Raw genomic sequence first — 23648 nt, forward strand, 5'->3', positions numbered from 1 at the left:
CAACTTTGTGGAGTCAGGTTTTCTTTCCACTTTTGCAAGGGTTCCAAGGAATGATTGCAACTTGCTAAGGACCTTTACCCACTGAACTGTCTCGAAGGCCCAAGAGATGGATGTAATTTTTACTACTGTACCACAGAAGCCCAAGCCTGAAATCCAGTGCTGCTCACTTTTGCCAGCAGAATGGGGCCTTTCTCATTCTGTTTTTAATGCTCTTGTTTTTCTGTTTAAGTAAACTAAAGCCACCTTATGTCTGGAAATATACCCAAGGGGCTACAGATTTGAGAACTTTAAACACAAAAAGACATGACAATTACATTTTAACTGCTTTGAACAGCACCTCTGAGATCTTTACACTGGAAATTGAGGCAGCCTGCCGGGCATGCTTATTGCCAGGCATCCAACAGCATCATCACCTTAAATGTTTTCTTGTTGATACACACAGAAGTTAGCTTTTTAGGTAGGCAATCTTGTGGGCGTCAAGTACATTCATGTTGGGCAACCATCATCCTCCCCAAATAAAACTTTGTATGCTTGAAGTACAAATTCCCCACTTCCTCCTTGTTCTAGACTCTGGTAACAGCAACCTTTTCTAGTCATACCCTATCTATGCCTTCACTTAGCATAGTACCAAGGTCAACCCATAGTGGATGGTGTGTCCCAATTCCCTTCTCTTTAAATGCCTAATATTTGACTGCATTTAACGCAGCGTTCATATATCCACAGACACTCGGGGGGCTCTCCCCCTTCTTTTACTTCGAATAAGGTTATTTATGAATATGGATATGCAAAGATCTCCCTCAGCCCCTTCTTTTCACTTCTTTTGGACATGCAGAGATATGTAATGGGCCGCCCACCAGCTTCTTACATCACGTCTTTATCCTTCTTGTTGTTGAGATGGGACCTTACTATGTAACCCTGCCTGGTCTGGCACTCTATAGACCAGGCTTACAGACACCAAACTGGCTTTGAACTCACGGTTAATCCTCACACTTCACCTCCTGAGAGCTGAGATTACAGGTGTGTACCACACCCAGCTTTTTGAAAACCCTAAAGTTTTCAAAGACCCTAGGCCTGGGTGAGCATCTGGAGCCACTGCCTCAGTTCTCCTGACTCAGCCTGACTCCTGTCCAAATGACAGCCAATATTGTTGCTACAGTTCTGTAAACTTGACATAACCTAGAATCACCTCGGGGGCAGGAAGCTTCTGCGCATGCCTGAGGATGGGGCAATCCTTTGATTACATTAACTAAGGTGGAAGAGAGGCCCATTCTGCTTGGTACCATTCTCTAGGCAGGGAAGCCTGGATGGTGTAACAAGGCAGGAAGTAAACAGAGCCCTAGTGTACACACACTCACTGCTCTCTCCTTCTGTCTATGATCAGAATGTGGCCAGCTGCTTCACACTCCTGATGCCTTGGCTCCCCCGCTGCGATGAGACTATAATCTAGAACTGTGATTTAAAATAAACCCTTTCTGGGGGCTGGGAAGGTGGCTCTTCTAGGGAACCCAGCTTCAATTCCCTGCACCCACATGGCAGCTTATAGCTAATTCCAGTTCTAGAGACTCTGGCACCCCCACACAGACATACATGCAAAGCACAAAAAAATAAAGTCTTTAATAAAATAAAATAACCCCTTTCTCCCTACCATTTGCTTGTCAGGGCATTTTGTTGCGGCAAGAGCAAAATGAAGACAATTGCAATGTCCCATACACATGAATGTGTCCTCTGGGGTCAAGCTCAGGCAAGTAAAAAACCTGATGAATTTTTGTAAAACCAGTAAGCGTGAAAACAGGAAGGTCAGGAAGGTGGCGAAATCCACAGGCAAGCCAAGGATTACAAAAGCAGTCCTTCTTCAAGCTTTTTTTCCACCTGCTAAAACACTGAAATGTAGGAGGGTTTCAAATTACTCACCAATTCCAAAGCTTTCTTGCGATTTTTTTTTTCAAAGTTTCTGTCAAAAGTTCCTATCCAAGGAACTGCAAGACCGACCCTCCCTCTCTGTCACTGGTCAAGAGCAGCCTAGCCAGCTCATGGTTTATGAGAAACCGCAAGGGTGAAGTCACTTGAAGCGCTGGGCTGTACACACGGTCAGTGTGTTTCTGGCCAAGCAGGTGTGACCCGAGTCACTGCTGGCGTGGCTTCTTTTTGGATGGAGAAGGGAAAGAAAAAAGAAACTAAGCCAGCAGAGAGACAGTGATGGCGGCCAGTGTCTGGTTTCCCTCCTGTCCAGGTAGAGAAATGGTCTAAAACACTTAGTGACAATGTCCACTCATAGGGTCCAGCATATGCTAAAAGTCACATGGGTTTTGCCCTCCCTGGCCCTTCTGGGTCCTTGTTGCAGCTAGGTTCAAATGGGGCCTGATTCCACAGAAGTCGCTCCCTGAGCTCCCTCACTCTACTCAGCCATGCACAGGGGAAGGTTCCCAGGCAGACAAGTTAGCCTGTGAAGAGGGAACAGGACCCAGTTTAAGTTTGAAGCCTAAAAACACATTCCATGTGATCATCTGGGCCACTGCGGTGAACTGGGACCCAACAATGTCACCACCCGTGGTATTCTTGTGTATTTAGTGTCCTCAGCGAGAGGGCTGACTGGAAGAGTGTGATAAACCCCAGGTCCTCTAACAGCCCTATTCTTTTCCAACTACCTTCTTACATGTATGTGCACGTCACATGGACATGCCCTTGTGTGTGTGCACGGAGAAGCCAGAGGGAAACTGCAGTGTTCCTCCCAGGAGCTGTCCCCCTTGTTTTTTGAAATGTCTCACTATGGTGTGGGGATTCAGTGAGGCTAGCTGGCCAGGCAGCCCCAGGGACCTGTCTGTCTCTGCCCTCCAGAATGGGGATCACAAATGCCCGTTACCACGCCTGGATTTTCACAGGTGCTGGGGTCCAAACTCAGGTCCTCACGTCTGTACACGCGTGACAGAGCCATGTTCACAGCCCCACCCGTGCTACTTTTGAAGATGCTGAGGACTGAAATCGCACGCTTTTATTAAGGTCTAGGTTTTCAAGCAATCATGATACTGGCTGGTACCTCTAACTTCACATCCGTGAAGCTGATCTGTGCTGCTGTGTAGAGGGGTCCTCCGTTACTTAGTAGAATAAAATGATTTGTTTCCATGTGGCGGTGACATTCCACATGCATTTTTTGGAAAAGCATGTCACTATCCATTCCTTAAGTATGGGTGTAATTTTTTTCCTGGGACATCGATACTGTTTGACACCCACCACTCATCTCCCTACTTAACTTTGAACATCTAACAGTGCAGGGCTAAGTGCGAAGCTGTTAAGCAAGTTGCCTTCTGCATTTACAAAATGGCTCATTTCTCTCACTACCACTCCAGATATACGGATCTGTCCTTAGGACTTGGGTAACACCAGTCTCCCAAAGACTCCAAGGCTCCACAGACCTTCCATCTACTCAGAACCACAGCATTTACATACTAGGCAAACTACAACGCCCTTTTATTTCCTGCTACCACCTGGAGCCTAGAAATGGTTAAAAAACAGGAGCGCCAGGAAGTGGCCAGTCTCGTCCCAGCGGGCTGCTTCCCAGTTCTCTTTCCTCTTCGGTGAGGAGGCTTCTTGGGAGGAAGGCAAGATGGCTGCCATCCTTCAGTTATCACAGTACTGTACCTTCAGAACGGACAGCATCAGCACTGTGATAACTGAGCCAGGGCAGCCTGTCAGTCACCAGGTCCAGCAAGGGTGCCCCGTGGAGTGAGGAACTGGAAGACAGGAGGAAGCAGGAGAAAGGGGGTTAGATGGTGACGGTGAGCTGAGCTACACACACGGCTCACACACACCCAGCGAATAAACACAACTGAATTTCCCTTCTGGTTATCCATCTCTCCGCACTTCCCAGTGACGTCTGCCGTGTTCACAGACCGCATCTTGCAGCCTCACTCACCCAGCCAGTTTTCTTGAAGGAAGATTACGTTTCAAGACCTTTCCTAGAGTTGGGCTTGCTGGCATAGGCCTTTACCCCAGCACACAGGAGGCAGAGGCAGGCAGGTTGCTCTGAGTTCTGGGAGGCATGGATCCACAACCAAACAGCCTACTTCACGTCTGCCGAAGGTTCAGTAGCTTTCTATAGGTTTTTCATTTAATTTTCACAAAAATCCTATGGAGTTAACTATGAATGGTTCACAAACTCATCTAAAATGGGATTATAAAACCAGGTTATGTATTTACCTGTAAGACTACCTTACTGATACAAAAAACAACCCAAAAACACAAAGGAGTTGGGGATGGATAAAATACAGCGCCACAGTGTACATGTATGAAACTGTCAAAGAATAACTTTAGAAAGTACAGACAGACAGACAGACACACACAGAGCTGAAGAGATGATGGTTCCACAGGTAAGAGCACTAGTTGCTCTTCCAGAGGACCCAGGTTCAATTCTCAGCACCCCCATGGTGGCTCACAACTGTTTGTGACTCCAGTTCTAGGGGAACAAGGCCCTCTTCTGGCCTCCTTGGGCACCAGGCATACATGTGGTCCACAGACATACATTCAGGAAAACACTCATACATATAAAAACATAGAAATAAGAATAAATCATTCCACTTTAAGAAAAACAAAAGCAAAAAGGGGCACAGACTACTCTCACACAGAACCTTATGACTTCTCTTATAGACAATCTATTCCCAGCACCTCACAACCATCTCTAATTCCAGTTCCATAGGTTCTGGTGCTCTCTGGTGGGCCCTGGAGATACTGCACACACATGTCACATAAGCAGGCATGCAGGCCAAAGACTCGCACCATTAGATAAAAAGGAAGTTGGTGTGCTGGCGCACGTCTTTAATCCTAGCACCCAAGAAGCAGAGAGAGGAGGGTCTCTGTGAGCTTGAGGCCAATCTAGTCGATACAGTGAGCTACAGGACAGCCAGGGATACATAACCTCTGTCCTTAAAAAGAAAAAGTAAATAAATATCTAAAAAAATTAAAAACCTCAGAAACTCCTGAGACATTATATGATTTACCTAAGATATAACTAGGTTAACGTAAAATGTAGGCCCCGATTAGTTTCTCTAGGTTGTATGAGGTCCTTTTCTGCCCTATTCATCACTAGCCAGGATAGTCAGTTTATATTCTATAACACAAACTACCATTCACAAACATTTCTTTCTCTTTTTTCTTTTTGGTGTTTTGATACAGAGTTTCCCTGTGTAGCCCTGGCTGTCCTGGAACTCACTCTATAGACCATGCTGGCCTCCAACTCAGAGATCCACCTGTCTCTGCCTCCTGAGTGTTGGGATTAAAGGTGTGCACCACCAACACCTGTCTGCATGCATGTCTGTGTGAGGGTGTCAGGTCTTGGGGGTTACAGACAGTTGTGAGCTGCTGTGTGGGAACTGAACCAGGTCCTCTGGAAGAGCAGGCAGCAGTCTTAACTGCTGAGCCACCTCTCCAGTCCCTACGAATGTTTCTGAATGCTTTGTTTTAGTAACCCAGACCACTTAACAAAAATTAGTGGTTTATAATGTAGCAGCAGTTCCTTGTGAACTATTAGTCTCACTGTTCTTGATGCTAAACGGTCAGGTGCTGACGCCTGCTGTTGCTATGATGATGATGATGATGATGATGATGGGGTTTTCTTGAGATAGGGTTTCTCTGTGTGGCCCTGGCTGTCCTAGAACTCACTCTGTAGACCAGGCTGGCTTTGAACTCAGATATATCCATCTGCCTCTGCCTTCTGAGTACAGGGATTAAAGACATGCACCACCACCACCCTGCTGGAATGCCTTTTTTAAAAAGGCAACATTGCTGGATGGTGGTGGCACCCATCATTAATCCTAGCACTTGGGAGGTAAAGGCAGGCAGGCAGATCTCTGTGAGTTCGAGGCCAGCCTGGTCTACATCCAGCACTCGGGAGGCAGAGGCAGGCGGATCTCTGTGAGTTCGAGGCCAGCCTGGTCTACATCCAGCACTCGGGAGGCAGAGGCAGGCGGATCTCTGTGAGTTCGAGGCCAGCCTGGTCTACAGAGCTAGTTCCAGGACAGGAACCAAAAAGCTACGGAGAAACCCTGTCTCAAAAATCAAAAAAAAAAAAAAAAAAAAAAAAGACCTAGTTCCGGGACAGGCACCAAAGTTACAAAGAAACCCAGTCTTTAAAAAAAACAAAACAAACAAACAAAAAAAGGACAACACACAAATCACTTTCATTAGTGTTAGGTGTACCTTTGACCCATACCCTGAAGTAATAATGTCAGGGATGGGTCCTGCCTTTAATAAAAGGTACGAAAAAGGCTGCACATGCTAACACATGCATTTAGTCCCACTAGAGAGGCAGAGGCAGGTGGATCTCTATGAGTCCTGGGCTTCACACAGTGAGACTTTGTACAAAAAGCCTCTAAAATTAGAATGCCAGCATCAGAACACCAATTTATTAAAACCGTGATTCATCCCGTTCTTCCACATCACTCGCCGTGTCTCAGACTATTTCAGCATGAGCAGAACTTGACAGGCATTTAAAAAAAATAATTATGTTTTCAATTAGGAATTCTCTCAATTTCAAAGACTCATTATATGCAGATCAGACATTAAGTCTGCCTCAAATAGGTCAGAGGGATGAATCAATTCTTTAGATCAGGATTTAGAAACCAGAATAGCACAATGAATCTAGCTAAACAATTAACTTTATGTACTGTGAAACTGACCTTAATCTTTAGAAAAGTATATCCAAATGAAATAATCCACCTCCACAGAAATTAAAAGTAATCTCTCCAAAGTGCAGAAACAGCTCAAAGTTAAGGCATCAGCAGGCAGGTCTTAGCAAACTGATGTAATACAGAGTTGAGACACAAGGTGGCAGTGAAGATTAAAATAAAGAGTTGGCTACACAACCCATGTTTCCTGGAAATGGTTGCGTGTTTTCGCCCAAATCATAAACATGTTATGTGAACAAAGCTATTTTGATTGTTATAAAAGAAAATTTTGGAGAGCTGAACCACCAGAAAGTATAAAAATACTAACACCTAGTTTCTCCTGACCGCAGGATTGTCTCCACTTACGGAAACACACTTGAGCTCCAGTGTTCACTTAGTCTTCAGCAGAAAGGTCCCTGACTGGATGGATACCTCCGTAACTGGATGTCCAGAACGCCCAAGGGGATTTAATGTGTGTCGTGGACGTCAGAGGCGAAGTTCAGTGGACTAGCCAAATTCACTCTACCGAAACGTACATGTTTGTGGAACATTTCTGGTGGGGAAAAAACTACATGATACTTTTTTTTTTTTGAAAAAATTTTTTTCCTTCATTATTTTCATCCTTAAATTAGAAAATAAAAGCCAAGCACTCATAATAAGAAAATTCTTCACTATTGTGTGAATAGTAAATTTTGCCTCAGACTAATAGTAATGAGGTCTCAAGGGGGAAAAACATGGGTTTGAAAATGACCCCTTACGGCAGCCTGTCTGCAGGCAGTCTCAGCATTTGAGAGGTAAAGGCAAGTAGTCTAAGACCATCCCGGACAACTCAGTAAGATTCCATCTCCAAATATGAATAAAAGAGTTGGGGATGTAGCTCAGGGGCTTGTCTCACATATGTGAGGTTGTAGTTCCAACTCTTGGTACCTCAAAATGGAATCTTAGTTTCTTCTTGAAAATTCCCTTTAAAAAGGCATATTCTTGTAAAACTAAATCACAAACACTTCTTCAATTTATTTCTCTTGCAAATGAAATCATTTCAGTGGAAACCAAGAGAGCACAGGTTCTCGGGCTACAACAAGAAAGAAAGTCTATCACACCGCAAGAGAGGAACAAAGACGGTGACCTGGCCTGCTTTCCTCTGGATGGGAGACTGGGTTCTCATGTGAAAAACGACAAAGCAGCCAGGCATGGTGGCTCACGCCTAATCCACACTCGGGGGGCAGGATGAGGGCTTCGACTTTCAGGGCAGCCTGAGCCCGAGAGAATTCTGGGCCAACCTGGAGTAGAGACGCTGTCTCAAAACCAACCAGCCAAACACACACACAAAACTAACCCCACCAAAGATAAAGACACAGCAACAAAAAGAAAAGAACCAATTTTCCATAATGCATGTAGAAAATTTCTTAAGATCGGAGTTGTTCACTGACAGTGCTATGCCTTAGACTTTGCCCTGGAGTGATGCATAATACAATGGCCAGACTGAAGACATGTCCCATTCCTGCCCTCTGTAAGCTAAAAAAATTAACATATGACCTAAAACCATTAAATACTGACTGTATATTATATAACCGCAGGCATCTGAAGTTGCCTGTAAGTCAGAATGTTTCAAAACTGTTGCTAAGTTAAATTCATAGCCCCTTGAACTTGAAAATCATAAGCCAGCTCAATAACAATATTAAATGTTACATTGACGTATTAACAGAGGAGGCTGGACGCCAGCACCTCCTTGGCTTAGAGCACGCAGTATGTGCAGGTAGCGTGTGCCTTACTTCAAACTCTGCTGCACTGAACTTTGAGAAACTAACTTGCTAGCCGGGTGTGGTAGCTCACACACGCCTTTAATCCCAGCACTCTGGAGGCAGAGGCAGGTGGATCTCTGTGAGTTCGAGGCCAGCCTGGTCTACGAAGCAAGTTCCAGGACAGCTAGGGCTGTTACACAGAGAAACCCTGTCTCAAAAAATCAAACCAAAACAATAAAAACAAACAAAAGAAAAAAGAAAGAAAAAAAGACTTGTGGGAAGCCCTGGAGAGGGCTACAGGTTTTTTTTTTCTCCCTTAAGGAGAAAGATTGGTTAAAAGTCAAAGCAGAAAGTCCTGCTCGAAGTCAACCGCCAGCTGTGACATTCAAGCACAGCTCCACCAGAAAGGTGTCACTGTTCCATCCACTCCAAGGATTGGCCTCAAGAAAGGCCCCTGCTGCATAGGAGCAGGCCCATATGGATGAGAACAAGTGAACCCCTTTAGAGAAGACTGTACAAAGTCACACAGGCAGAGGACCGGCAAGATGGCTCAGTGGGTAAAACTGTGAAAACTGATGCCCCAAGTTCCATCCCTGGGGACCTAACATGGTAACAACTTCCACAAACTGTCCTCTGACCTCCACACAGTGCCATGGATCACGCATAGCAGCATATACGCACGCGCACGGGAACACACACGGGCGTGTGCACACACACACACACAATTTAATTTAATAAAAACAATTGAAGACAGCAAAGAAAAACAAGCAGAGAAAATAAGTTTTGTTCCTCAAGCTCATCATGATTTTAGCCTAAAAAGGCTCCAAGAGACTAAAAAAATAAGTAAAATGACCCACATGCTGTCTTTTAAAAGCCTTTCTTTTTAACTCATCTACTCAGTGTAAATGTATGTAGTCTACTCAAGTTACTTTACTCTGAGTCCGCTCTGGATTGCATTTTGTACCCAGAATTTAGATTTTATAGTTTACTCACAGTTATTCGCTCCGTGTTTACCGCTATAGAACACGCTTTTACAATAATCAAAACCATACCAATCGAGGCAGTGTGTGCCAACACTCCCTGCCCCTGGGAGGTTGAGGAAAATAACTCATTTGTTTGAAGCCAGCTTGGGCTGTATAGTAAGTTAAATGCCAGCCTAGGCTACAGGGCAAGACCCCATCTTAATAAGCATAATAACAAGAGGGGCTAGAAAGATGACTGAGTAGCTAAGAGTACGGCTGCTCTTCCAGAGGACCTGGTTCGATTCCCAGCACCCATGAGGCAGCTCACAATGATCTGTAACTCCAGTCCCAGGGGATCTGATGTTCTTTTCTGGCATGGCACACCGACATGCATAAAGACAAAGCATCCATACACATTAAAAAAATAATAAAGGTTAAAATTGTAATAGCAATAAAAGGAACCAGTCAGCCAAACAGCTTCTCTTACAAAGTTACTTATTACAAGTAGAGAAAAGGATTAGTTGTAGCTAGGCATAATCCCAGCACTAGAAAGTTACAGCAGGGAGGTCTGGAGTTTACGGGCGTCCTGGTCTAGGTGACAAAACCACTCCTATCAAAGAACTTAACTCCAGAACTTAACTCACCACTAGCCATCCCTAAAGTGTCTGATGGTTTTCTGCTGGTCTGCAGTGTCCTCTTTACTGAAGCACTGCCATTTAAATGTCGGGTCTTAGGTTTTGAAAATTCCCCTAAAGCACAGATAAAGGGGATAATACCAAAGATTTAACACTGATCTCCAATTCTAGAGCCTTTGGGCTAGACCATAAATAAAACCACACACCACTTCTCTGCGGGTCCGCCGTTCTCACGACTGTCCTGACACCTGTAAGAGGAACACATCTCTAGTGGCAAGGCATGCCACCGTGACACCCCACTCATTAAGTGGGGACACTGCACCCCTTGACACTGTGTGTGGGTGGTAACTAGTCAACTCTTTCAGAAGTCACACAATGTTCTTTTCATGTCCCTTCATAGCACTTACTTATCAGTCATGCCCACACGTTCAGCAAACACTGGCTCTTCCTTTCTCTGGCTATCAACAAAACTGTGTATTTGATTCCTTCCTTTGCAACATACTGGACAGCTGTCACTTACAAAACAAGAGGACAGCATACCCAGGAGGCAGAGGCAGGTTGATTTCCCAGTTTGATGACAGCCTGGTTTATGTAGTGAGTTCCAGGCCAGCCAGGGCTACATAATGAGACCCTGTCTCAAGAAACAAGCAAACAAATGCCCTCCCGGTGCCACTACTGAATTTCTTTAGACAAAACAAAACCCCCCAAAGCAGTGCTCTTTATTCCTTGGTTTTGCTGGGTTGCTGTTTTTGAAGGGTAAGGAGTAGACAATCCTAGGAGCTCTGAAACAGGAGCAGAAATTAAGAGGAAAGGCAAAGAAAATTAAGGTAACAGAACTGACAAGACTATCAACTTGTGTCCTAACCACTACTATGTCACCTCGTATTTTCTAACACATTCTACTACTCCCTTGTAAACAAGGAGCTTCTCATTGGTATGTTGGTTCTCCCAAACTTCCCACAATCCACTGCTATCCAATTTCAGCTTTTTGGGGTTTTTTTTTTTTTTAACCTCTTGAAAAGCAGACACTGGGAACTCTGAGATAGAGTAACACTTCATGGGCTCGGGTCCCCTGGTCTTTCCATGCATCACAGCAGTAGAAAGTAGACAGTTGATGGGCCTCTTTGCAATTAATCCATGGCCATAAGGATGGAACGCTGTAGACCAAAGTAGTCGCGAAGAGGCCTCTGCCAGCTGTGATGTCACACTATATACAGAATACAGTTAAGGGGTTAACAAAGTTAAGACTTTAAAAAGTTACAAAGTTTCATACGTGCCTATAAATTCTCTGGAGCCACATTTTTAAAAACTAAAATTAGTTGGACTGGGTGGTGCACACCTTTAGTCCTAGCACTTGAGAGGCAGAGGCAGGCAAATCTCTGTGAATTTAAGGCCAGCCTGATCTACAAAGAAAGTTGCAGAACAGCCAGGGATACATAGAAAAACCCTGTCTTGGAAAAAAAAACAACAACCAACAACCAAACAAGCAAACACCCAAAAATTAAATAAGGGGCATATTAATAACCTGTCTTGCTTTTCTATACTGTCTTCAAAAAAATCTGCACTGTACTTACATTTAAAACATACCTTGATTGCAGTACTGAGTTTACAAGAGATATTTAATCTGAATTTAGATTTCAAAGTACACGTAGTTTATAAAGTAGACAAATATGCTAATGCTTGTTTCCCAAACATACTTAAGTCTTTAATACCTGAGTTAAGTACAGACTTTAAAAAGTAAACAATTTTAAAACTTCAGCTCATCAGCCTCTATTTCTGAAGGCTGAAGCCGGGCTGCTAGCGACTACTGTAGCGGCAGGCACAATCCTGTCAGTCACCTGGATTCTTTGAAACCTGAATCAGAATGAAAGATGTTACCCCACTGATCAACAAGTCTCGATATAGTATATACCAAGTGCCCCAGTGTTTTTATTTCCTGTAATACTTTGGTAAGCAGCTGTTTCTGGAAAGCCTGCTTGGTAGGGAGAAAGGCGAACTGCAATTCATGAACATATGGGGACATTAAGATAGGAGATACCAGCCCAGTGAAGTGGGACACCCTTTAATCCCAGCACTCAGGAGGCAAAAAGAGGCAGTTCTCTGAGCCTCAAGGCTAGCCTGGTCTACAGAGTGAGTTCCGGGGCAGTAAGGGTTACACAGAGAAACCCTGTCTTGAAAAAGAAAGAGATACTGGGGTTCATTTCCAAGGAAAAGGAGAGAAACGTTGACACTGAGGTCTCTTTGTCTAGGATGTTAGTCACCCCGGGAAAGTTACATCCATTGTTTACACTAAGTCTCTCAACTTCCACAGACCAGCTGTCAGTGCATGCTCAAAGGCCGCTGTCTTCCTCGGCACCCCTTCCTAGCTTCTCTCCAGGACTGCAGAGCATTCTCCACAGAAATGAACCTCGAAACGAGCACACCAAGACGTATGAACGATAAACACATACCACACCAAATCACTCCTCACTAGCCTGGCTCTCCCAGCCTACCTTGAGAAAAACATTTCCTATCGTTCCAACAGCTTTCTCTTCCCTGTTTGCTCGGGGTCAAAGTTCACTTGGTTCCCCCAGCAGCTGGTTTCAAAGTTGATCTCGTGAAGGCGCTGGATTCCGAAGGTAGTTCTATTTTGAGCCTTCTTCCTGTTCTGAAGCTAAAGTTGGAAGGGTTGAGGTGGTGATGTCACGGAAGGGAGAGGTGGCTTTTTCAGAAGGGTCTTCTCTGGCATCTCTGGGGACACTTAGGTGGCGAATGGCTCGAAGTGCTCCCTTTTCATTGGGAGTGCTCCCCTCTCACCGTTCTCCTCTCCTTCCCTCTGGAGTCCCAGTTAGTCACTAGCCAGGAAGAAAATGAATTCTAATAGCAGGCAATTACACTTGCATATTTTATATGTGAAACATATAAAAGACAGAGGCGAAAATGCCGAACTCTAGGAAGGGGGGAATGACTATCTGTCTCCACCCACTCCCACCAAACATCTATAAGGCCACGAGCAAAGGGGGCTGAAGAAACAGCAGTTAGGAAGAATTTAGGAATTACACGTAGGAGGCTCAGAGAGGCGAATGCTACTGGGGTATTCGGAACCGGAACCCGAGCCCCCCCCCCCATCCCTTTTCTTTCCCTCCCTGCTGTAAGAGACTTGGGGTTGGGTGTGCCTTCTGCTTGGGAGGCATTTGGCCCTGGAGAACGGCAAGGGGCCAGGGTGCGGCCCACAGGGAATAAAAGCTCAGGCCTGGTTCTGGGCTAAGTTTAGCGGAAGAGTAAAGGAGACCGGGGAAGTGCAGATCTGAGTGGAAGACCCGTTGTGGAATTTAAAAAAAAAGGGGGGGGGGCCCGCTGGTGGCACATCACTCTCAACTTAAGCCCAATAGTTTATTGCTGGGGGTATGGGAAAAGGGTGGGAAAAGAGACAAATTCTAACGTAAAACTGTAAACTGCAACTTCTTGAAGGTTAGAGGGCTGACGTACCAAAGGCTATCAGCAGGTGAAAAGAAGCGAAAGAAGCGCCTTTTACCAATTCTGGGGTATGGAGGTCTGGCCAAGTCCTGGTGGGCAGGTCAGTGCCTGGCTTCTAAGCTCACCTCGCCCCCAAAGCGGGAAGAAGCAAAGGTGTGGTCTTTCTCCGGGAAGGTGGCAGCTGGCTACGCAGAGCGAGGGAAAGGATTCCTCACCGGGAAGGAGGGGAGGAGCCCCGGGGTCAGTTGCGGCCAGGAGCCAGGGTCTCCGCCAAGTCCCCTCCCCCCTCCCTGAAAACCGACCTGGACCAGCATCGATTTCAGCAACACCCTCTCACCTCCCCAATAATCTTGCTAATAATAATAAACCCAGCCCCTCTGGCCCACGTTTAAAAACAAACAAACAAAAACCCCAGAGCTCTGAGCGATGGAAATAAACAGGTGAGTCCAGGGAGAAGCGGGAAAGAGTAGGGATGGAAGAAGGGGGTGGAGGCGTTCCCGAACGTGAGGGGAAACCGAGGCTCTCCCCACCCTCTCTTCACTCACCTTCTCCCTGTCCCCGAGAGTCTGCGTGACAGGTTACGAACCGCACACCCCACAGTGACAGCCTTCCCGCAGCCCGCGCCCTCCGCCTGCCTACCCTAGGCTCCCGCGTCCTGGCTTCGGGGACCGCGCGGGGCTCGCCCGTACCCCGGCCCGCCGCCGCCGCCGCCGCCGCCGCCGCCGCGGGGACTCCTCTCTTCCTCTCTCCGCCTCCTCCTCGCAGACTCCTCCCGCCGGATCCGTCATGTAAACAACATCCCGGCTCTATTTCCAGCGGCCGCGGGACGGCGAGGGAACCGCGCCAGCGCCCAGCCACCGGGCGGGGGTGGGGAAAAGCGAGTGCGCCACAGCTCCCGGCCCGGCCCCGCGCCGCCGCCCCGCGCTGTCCGCCGCCTACCGGAGCTGGCGCCCTGCGCTCCTGGGCGTCCGGCCGCAGCCTCCGCCCCCGCCTCCGGGCCACGGGGCACCCGACCGGCCGGGTGCGAGCGCCGTGCGCGCGCCGCACAGTCGCTCTCCGCGCCCCGCGGGCCGGCCCGGGCGCGCCGTCAGCCCGGGGGCCGAGAGCGCAGCACCCGGAGCGCGCACACGGACGCCGCCCCCGCGGCCGCGCGCGCCCCGCACCCACCTGCGCCCTCGGGGGTCCCGGGCCCCCCTTCCTTTGTTCTTCCCGCTATTTGCATGAGGATTATCTAATGACGCAGCAAGGCTCGCCACAACGTGACCGTCGCCATTTTTCTGTTTTTATTCTAGCTCTGCCATGTGATAGATTGGGGAGGGGGGTGGAAAAGGGAGAGAGACAGGATTGAAAAAAAAAAGAAAACTTCCGGGTCTCATGACCGGGAAGGGAGAAAAACAAAAGGGAGACGAGACACAACTCCCGGCGAAGGCCGTGGTGCGTGTGCGCGCGTGCGCGCCCGCCTCTCCCGGCCCGGGAGTCGGAGGCTGGGACGCTCGGAGCATCATCCCGCTAGGGTCCAGTGACCCGGCCGTGCGGGCCGCGTGCTCGCTCCTCCCTTATGCCAGATACCCGGTTGCCAGCCCTCGCCTGGCTCCAGTGGCCCAGGGTTCCATTCAATTGAGAAAATTGAAAGACCGCTTCGTTTCCTAAGTTGTAAAACAGTACGCTCCGCTCCGACGCTGGTCCTTACGACCACCGCGTGGCGAGGGCAGGAAGAATCGGACCAGTTCCTATTTTCTTTCTGCTTCCTTTTCTCTCTTTTCCCAAAGCGACACGCTCAGCTTAGGTGTGATTTGTGGCGTTGCAGACTTCGTTGTTGGGTTTTTTTTGGGGGGGGGCATGTATCACGGCTGGATTTATTGAGGTAGAATTTTTTAAATAAATGGTTGTTGAGGGCTAGGGAGGGTTGAGAAGACAGTTGCAGAGCTCCGGGCGGATTCGTGTTTTACCGTGTTAATTCCCATTCACAGGACGTGAAAGGTGTCCCGAGTGCATGGCCTGCTGAAAGGATAAATGCCTGGAGCTCTGCCAGGTCTCTCGGGGACAGAATTCGGTGCTTTAGGTTACTGTTCTGGTTCCTGGAGCTTTCACTTTTGTTTCTCTTCTCTGAGTGCCTCTCTTCGGATTGAAAGCAGAAGTGGACAGGAGCATTGACTGGGATGAGGACCACAGCGCAGCGCCAGATCAGATATCATATTAGACCCCAGTTTAGATTGAGGCACATCTGAGATCTGAGTGGGTAGAAGGGAGTATAGTCTGTGCAACTGTGCTCCCGTTTGTAACGTTGTGTGCCTAGAATTTAAAGATGGAGAACTCTCAGAAGTGCTGATCCTTCAGGACTGCCGCGGGATTCATGACCTCTTTCCGACCTTCTTTCTTGAGCTTTGACTCAAATACGTGTGAGCTCGCCTTCCCTTTCCCCTTCTGCTGGGGAGCTTGCCTTGTCATTGAACGTGGCTACGTGTTTGCAGCGAAGCGTTTCTGTTCTGTTCACAGAGTTGACAGGTCTCCTCCTTGTGCCATTGTGCCCTTGTAGCATTTATTTCATGGTGCCGTTCAACGTCGGTATTCAGGACAATGACTGCATTTTCCAATACTGGGGACAAGCTTTGAGAACCACAGCTGTCTCCAGTCATCACTATTTTCTGACCATGAAAGCCAGGGGAGGCCTGAAGCAGACCTTTCCCACAATCCCATCCTGACCAGGCTAGGAAATTCCTTGCATGCTTCCTGGGAAGGTTGGACACTGGAGACATTTTATGGCTCTTACACCTTTGCCAGCCGTTCTTGGCGGGCTCCTTTCGTTACACATCCAAGCAAAACATACTTTGTTCTCTCAACTTTTTAACTAACTGCTTTTCCCCATCTTACTTTTACTATACTTGGCTCCTCTCCTTTAAATTCTTTATGATTCAACTAAATGAATTAGTTATGCTAACTCTTGCTGCTCTGCTTTCATGGACTAAACTACACATGCTTGGTGAACTTTGAGCAGTGATTTAATCGTATTGAGCCTAGAATCAAATCATAGGCTCCATAACCCAGGGCCTCATTATGCTAGGGAAACACTGCCCCTGATCGGCACCCCTGAGTCACAGAACTTCAAGATCAGGCCAAAAATGGCTGTTGAAGTGATTCTAGCATCAGGACAGGGTGCCTGTTCAACAGATTGGAAAATAAATGCTTCATACAATTCTGTTTAAGCTCTAAAGAGCATTATGTACTTTTAAAGTGGTGAGCATATATATATCTGGATATGCAAGATTCTGTTGCATAGCTGAGTTTATATGTATCTATGAATAGGACAAATAATAGCTAAAGGCCCCCATGTCCCACTCCAGATAACAGCAGGATGGTCATAACTTAGCTATAACACCAGCAACTTCTATTGAGGTGGGAAGACACCTAATTATATAACTAAATCATCTTGTTTTTTCTTTGTTTGTTTGTTTGTTTGTTTTTTCGAGACAGGGTTTCTCTGTGGTTTTGGAGCTTGTCCTGGAACTAGCTCTTGTAGACCAGGCTGGCCTCGAACTCACAAAGATCCGCCTGCCTCTGCCTCTCATCTGTTGTTTTAACTATAAAACTAAAGAGAAAAAAAAAAGGGATGAGAACTCCAAGAAAGTAATTATAGGAAACACCCCCATGTCTCTTGTCATCAGTACGTGAGTTCTCACACATCAAGCAGTCCTCACGATATACATAGCTACTGACTCACAGGAATCCCAATAACTTCCTTCTAGTTGTCAAATTTATACTTGAAAAATACTCATTGCTGGTGTCCGAGTGAGGGCATGGGCTTCGATGTCATTCATTAGTTACTTTGGTGTTGCTGTGGTTAATCACCATGCGCTGTGATAAAAACACCATGGTCAAGGCAACCTAGAGAAGGAAGGGTCTATATGCGATTGTGGTTCCTGAGGGACAAGAGTCCATCGTGGAGGAGAGGCCTAACAATACACAGGTATGGTAGCAGATGCAGGAAACTGGGAGCTCACATCCTCAACAGCAAGCACCAAGCAGAGAGAGCAAACTGGATATGGTAGGAAGCTTCTGATCCCAAAATCTGCCTGCTGTGACAGTGACATAGTCCTTCCAGCAAGGCTGCCACACCCAAACCTCCCAAACAGGACCAGCAACTGGAGATCAGACGTCCAAATGTCTGAGACCATGGGGGCATGGGGGTCTCTCTCTCTCTCTCTCTCTCTCTCTCTCTCTCTCTCTCTCTCTCTCTCTCTCTCTGTTTTTTGAGACAAGCTTCTCTGTGCAGCTCTGGATGTCCTGGAACTCACCAGGCTGACCTCGAACTCACAGAACTCCTCCCTGCCTCTGCCTCCCCCGTGCTGGGAATAAAGGTGTGTGCCACCACACCCAACTGACATTTCTCTTTCAAAGAACCACAAGCCAGTGCTGAGTTCAGCTCTGACAATCTGTTAACTGTGTCTTTTTGAGCGAATTTCTTCTCAGTTGTGGTTTTTCACTTCTTTATCCATACGATCCTACCATAAATTAGGAGAATTTTTAGGATTGAAGTTTAATGACAATACATGGACAACACTAACCATGGTATTGAGAACATAATCTTCACTAAAGGATGGCTCATCCGGGAGTGGCTCATGCTATAATCCCAGCACTTGGGAGGCAGAGGCAGGGGGATCTCAAGTTCCAGGCTACCCAGGGCAATATTGCAGTAGGAAGACTCTGTCTTAAACAGAAGGAAGATTCAACACACTTACTACTAGTGAAAAGTTATGTGACGTAAAATAATCCATTCTAGCTCCTGCCTTCGAGACATTCATATGTGACCTGGGAGAGATGTATACAAGGGACCAGACGAATAGATGGGCTGGAAAAACCAAACAAAATACTGCCTCCCACTTTGTGATGATCTACCTGAGATATCATTAAGATCTAGAATTACCACTATCCACACAGTCACGAAGCCTGGAGGAGCACATGCCAAGTGCTTCCTTCTCCGAAACAGTAAGAAGTTACCCTCCCATACCAATGAAGACTGTTACCTTTGAAACTCAGTCTGGTTGGCATGATTCTGCAGTTTTAAGAAGCAATTTCTCGGCGGGTTTCTTTCGCCCCGTGAAAAGTATGCCAGGTTGTGTCTTTGAAGGACTGTTGGAGAAATGTAGTTAATAGGAAGCCCTTCTGGTTGTTAATTAATTAAAACAGTTTAATCAAGAACCATCTTCTAAGGCACTCGTTCGCAGCCCCGAGTCAGGTGCTAAGAAACTAGCATGGTGAAGATAAGGACTTTGCTCTGCAGGAGCGCCTAATCCAGGGCTGCTTTATTAAACAAATACGGAGTCATTGTTCACCATGGGGAATTCAGCAATGGACAAGACACTGAACTTCGTCTATTGGGAAATCTGGCAAGTTAATAATACACATATTTGCTCAAATTCTTCAAGAAATACGTGATTGGCTGGCGATAACCCACACCTATAATTCCAGCATTTGGGATGCAGAAACGAGAGACTCAGGAGTTGAAGGTTCTTCTCGGCTACAAAACGAGGTTGAGACCAGCTTGGGTTACGTGAGACCCTGTCTGAAGAAGTAAAGGAGTATAAAATGAACAGTGTGGGACTGGAACACAGTTTGAGCAAGAAAAAAAAATACATACCTATGTTTATGGCTTTTTAGGTCTCCCTGAAAGCTTTTGTTTCTCAAGACAGAAGTTACCTTGGAAAGGGATAGTTTTAGAGCCCAAGTGAGTCTGGGAGTCTCACCGGTAGAGTAGTGTGCTGGTTTCCCTTCCTTCCTTCTTTGTTTGTTGGTTTGTTTGCTATTTGTCAACTTGACACAAGCTCTGGTCGTCTGGGAAGCGGGAACCCCAACTGAGAAAAGTCTCCCATCAGATTGGTCTGTAGGCAAAACTTTGGGGCCTTTTCTATATTAATAGTTGATGTTGGAGGGCCAGGGCTGCTGTGAGCAGTGCCGTCCCTGGGAAAGTGGCCCCGGGTTGTATAAAAAAGCAAAGGGAGCAAGCCACAAGGAACAGTCCAGAAAGCAGCACTCTTCCAGGGCCTCTGCTTTCCTGCCTTGCCTTCATGTTAGAGTGTTAAGTTTGTAAGATTAAAAAAATATATACCCTTTGGGGGTGTGTCCCGGGCTCTGAGGAGAAAGCACGGTCCTGCCCAGCGCCTTGATGGACCAAGCGGGACAAGGAGACCCACAGGAATGCCCGGGGCTGTCTGCCTTGGACTCCAAGGAAAAAGCATGCCCAACACCATGACGAACTGAGCAGGAGGAGAGCCACGGGCATGCCTGGGGCAGTCTGCAATGGGCAGTTGGGCACTGTGATGGTGTGCAAATGTATAGAGCAGTATGAGGAGGAAGGGAGGGAGAGGGAGGGAAGGAGAGAGAGAGAGAGAATGGCTCATGGACAGAGGCAAATCTGAAGAGGTGAAAAGTGGTAAGGAGTGGGCTGAGGTGGGTGGTGGGTGGCTTGCTTGTCACTCAGGGCTGTGGTGATGTCTGGGCCTGGGCTGCTGCTGAGGCCCATGTCTGGGATCATGGTCCTGTTGCAGCGGTGGTCTGTGTTGATGTCCTTAGCTGCTGATACCACCAAAGGCCCAAAGGATAGGTCTGTACAGAGTTGTCCCCGCCCCTCACTGGCTGCAACACTAGGGAGAACTGGTCCTGCCCCTCACCACTGGAACACTCAGGAGAGAGTCCTACACCTCACCTGAGCATCGCAATAGAGCTGACCCTGTTCTCAGGAGCATGGGCCAGCTGGCCCCCGAGGGCGTGAGAATGGGAGAGCAGGTCGTACCCTCTCATCTGCCATGTGGTGGCATGGGTGAGGGAAAGTTGCCCTCCTCCCCTTGACCCTAGACCAGGGAAGTTGACCCTCCCCCTTACCATCTGCAGCACTCCGGAAAAGGAGCCCTGCACCTTGCCTGAGCAGCACAGTAGAGTTGACCCTGTAGATAGGGGTGCAGGTGAGCCAACACTGAGGGCATGAGACCCTTGTCTTTGGGGTGGTGGTGGGTACAAGGGAAAGATGCCCCTCTTCTCTCACCCCTACTGCCTCCAGTTGACAAGGGAGCTGGCCCTCCCATTTACCAACTGCAGCACTGGGGAAAGCAGGCCCTGCACCTCACCTGGGCAGCCCGCTAGAGCTACCCAGGGGTAGTTGATGGGGGCTGAGGGGCTGAGGGTGGTGAGTGGGCCCCAAGAACGTGAGCATGGGAGATCTGGCGGCCCCCTCATCTGCCATATGGTGGTGTGGGTGGGGGAGAGATCTCCCCTGCTCCGTTGCCACCTGTGGCAGGTAGGAGCCCAGAGACCATAGGGTGGGAGAGCTGTCCCCACCCCTCACCTGCTGGCCGTGCATGTGTATGTGTGGGAGAGAGCCAACCCTGAGGGCATGAAAGCAGGAGAACCGGTCCTGCCCTTTGCTCAGGGCTGCAAGGGGTGAACTGGCCGGGGCAATGCCAGAGAGCTCACTCTAGTCGTGAGGACAAGGGAGAGCTGGCCAACCCCACAGCTACCCCGGCCCAGAACCAGGGTTATGAGCTGACCCACCCCAACATCTATGCCATCTGTGATCTGCTGAAGCACATGAAGGGACCAGCCCTGCAGACCCAAAGCTGCAGGACCTCCATGACAGGGCAGCAGCAGGATATCCAAGGGGAGGCCCACAAGGTCCCAGTATTGATGGTGCGGCAGAAACCAGAGGCCTCGAACCAGACCAGTGACTCTTTTCTATGAGTAACTCCAAGTAAAGATATGTGGATAAAAGGGCAAACTGTGTGACTCACTGGGTCACACTATAGCTTCCATGATGAGAGTTTTCTTTCTTTTTTTTTCTTTTAAATTTTATTTTGTTTTATTTTGTCGGGGAGGTTGCAAAGGCAGAGGATGGATATGAAGGGACAGGAAAGTAAATGAATGGGTTAGAGATGCATGATGTGAAAGACACAAAGAACAAGTAAAAAGAAAGTTTAAAAATAAACATAAATACCCTTTCCTCCCCAAGTTGCTTTTAGGCATAGTGTTTATCACAGCACACTAAACAGGCAGAAGTGTGAACTGTGTAAAGTGTTTTCAGCACCCAAGGCCAGGCTATTGAAGATAGTGTTCTGGTCTCTCAGTTCTTGTCCTCTGAACCCTGAGTCTCCCCAAACCTACTACAGAGATGCTTCAAAAAAATCAACCCTGACAAAACAAAACAAAATAGCCGGGCGATGGTGGCACACGCCTTTAATCCCAGCACTCGGGAGGCAGAGGCAGGCGGATCTCTGTGAGTTCGAGACCAGCCTAGTCTACAAGAGCTAGTTCCAGGACAGGCTCCAAAGCCACAGAGAAACCCTGTCTCGAAAAACAAAACAAAACAAAAAAATCAACCCTGGGCTGGAGAGATGGTGGTAACCGTTAGTAACCCCAGTCCTGGGGGTCTGACTCCCTCTTTTGGCCTCCATGGGCATTGCATGAGCATGGAGCACAGACACACTTGCAGGCAAAACACTTGTATACAAAATTACAAGTGATAATAATCATAGTAATATTTTTTAAGTAAGCTTCGTTTTATTTTTCCCCACCATTAAAACATGCAGGAGGCTCCACAGACACTGCTCCTTCTTTTTCTGCTGCGACTGACGCGAGCTCAAGTGGAATCTCGTCTGGGAAGGTGCTTAGGAAAGTGTATGGCGCTAGTGTGATAATTTAATTCACAGGCAAATCTGAAGCTCTTCTGGGCATTGACGGTGACAGCGCCTCCCATAGAGGACCTAGCATTCCTCTTCCTTCTTTGCCTGACAAGGTACAGTGAAGATGGACGTTTCCAAATGTCCTATGATTGTTCTTTCTCTCTCTCTCTCATCTGTTTGTCTCTCTCTCTGTGTCCGTGTGTGTGTCTGTCTGTCTGTCTCTCTCTCCCCTCCCCCATCACCCAGGAGAGTAGAGATTGTTTTACTTCTGAGCCACATCACATACCCAGTCTGTCCTCTGTGAGTAGTATGTTCCCAACCCTCGTCATTGTAATATCAGTGCACAAGTAGATTTCATTGTTTAATTTTTGACCCAGGGAATACCTCATCACAACTGAAACCAACATCTCACAACTCTATCTTATCCTGAGTATGTATAACACATTTTGATGTTTTCTGTTTTAAAACATGTTTGATTATACATATTAGTTATGAATGATGGGTCTCGTCGTGACCTTCTCAAACGTGCTTACAGCATAGCTTGATTATACTCACCTTTTTAAGGGTGTGTGTGTGTGTGTGTGTGTGTGCATGTGCACACGCAAATGCCTATGGAGGTCAGAGGAATCAGATCCTCTGGAGCTGAATTACAGGTTATGAGCAGCCACAGATGGATTCTAGGACCTGAACTCGGGTCTTCTGCAAGAGCAATGCCTGCTTTAAACCCCTGAGCCATCTTTCCAGCCTGCACTGATTTTCTTTTTCAGATAGGGCCTCAAATTTCTTAACTGAGAATGACTTTGAACTCTTGTTCTTCCCACTTCATGGGACTATAGACATGATCCATTAGGCCTGTCTGATATTTTCTTATACATTTCACTTTTTTAAAAGCTAGAAAGCGGGAGGTCTTCTTGGAGTTGGGGGCAATGCTTTGTTACCGCAGACCCTCTGGCTTAGTCTATTCCAACTTCACTTGGAGAGGAAGTTGGGATAAAGGTACAGTTGGTAGAGAGAAGAGATGGAACCAAGTGGTTTGTGACTTACAGCCAGAGCTCTGTACTGAGGTTTAGTCCAAACCCAGAGGGGCCCTCTATTCCCACTGGATGCGGACAGTCATGGGTCCTGTCCAGTCTGCACAATGACTTCTTCCCGACAGCTGCAACAGTCAAGCCAAGGCTCAGCGGTGGCCTGTCTCTCTGCGGTCTGTCCTCCTCCGTGCTTCCTGCTCATTGCCACCATTCCAACTATCAACTAACCGCATGCTGAATATCTGAGAATGTTGATGATAGGTATCTAGTCGCAGGCCGCCTGTTCGTCTCAGCCTCCCAGAGCTGAAATAATCACACAGAAACCATATTAATTAAATCGCTGCTTGGTCCATTAGCTCTAGCTTCTTATTGACTGACGCTTACATATTAATTTAACCAATTTCTATTAATCTGTGTATCTCCATGTGGCTGTAGCTTACTGGCTAAAGTTCTGGCGTCTGTCTGGCAGGGGTGGGGGGAGCGACATGACATCTCCTGACTCT

The 23648-nt window shown here is 47.3% G+C and overlaps 1 protein-coding gene across 1 annotated transcript; it reads right to left on the reverse strand.

Moving 5' to 3' along the window:
- Positions 1–1598: 1598 nt before the first annotated feature.
- Positions 1599–14956, reverse strand: LOC142833289 (uncharacterized). The gene is made up of 4 exons (XM_075944586.1): positions 14912–14956; positions 14091–14663; positions 12488–12648; positions 1599–3728 (listed from the first exon to the last, which is right to left on the reverse strand). The coding sequence occupies exons 1-3, from the start codon at positions 14954–14956 to the stop codon at positions 12505–12507; spliced, it is 762 nt and encodes a 253-aa protein (XP_075800701.1). The 3' UTR covers positions 1599–3728; positions 12488–12504.
- Positions 14957–23648: the final 8692 nt, after the last annotated feature.

Source organism: Microtus pennsylvanicus, chromosome 13 (assembly GCF_037038515.1).
Source record: "Microtus pennsylvanicus isolate mMicPen1 chromosome 13, mMicPen1.hap1, whole genome shotgun sequence".
Classification (NCBI taxonomy): domain Eukaryota; kingdom Metazoa; phylum Chordata; class Mammalia; order Rodentia; family Cricetidae; genus Microtus; species Microtus pennsylvanicus.

What these genes read in the sequence shown, in the direction of transcription:
- LOC142833289 (XM_075944586.1), bottom strand. Translation starts at nt 14,956, where the DNA reads ATGATGCTCCGAGCGTCCCAGCCTCCGACTCCCGGGCCGGGAGAG. An exon ending in CGACTCCCGGGCCGGGAGAG is followed by an intron (nt 14,664 to 14,911) that starts GCGGGCGCGCAC and finishes TCATGCAAATAG; the next exon opens with CGGGAAGAACAAAGGAAGGG. An exon ending in CCAGGACGCGGGAGCCTAGG is followed by an intron (nt 12,649 to 14,090) that starts GTAGGCAGGCGG and finishes TTCCAACTTTAG; the next exon opens with CTTCAGAACAGGAAGAAGGC.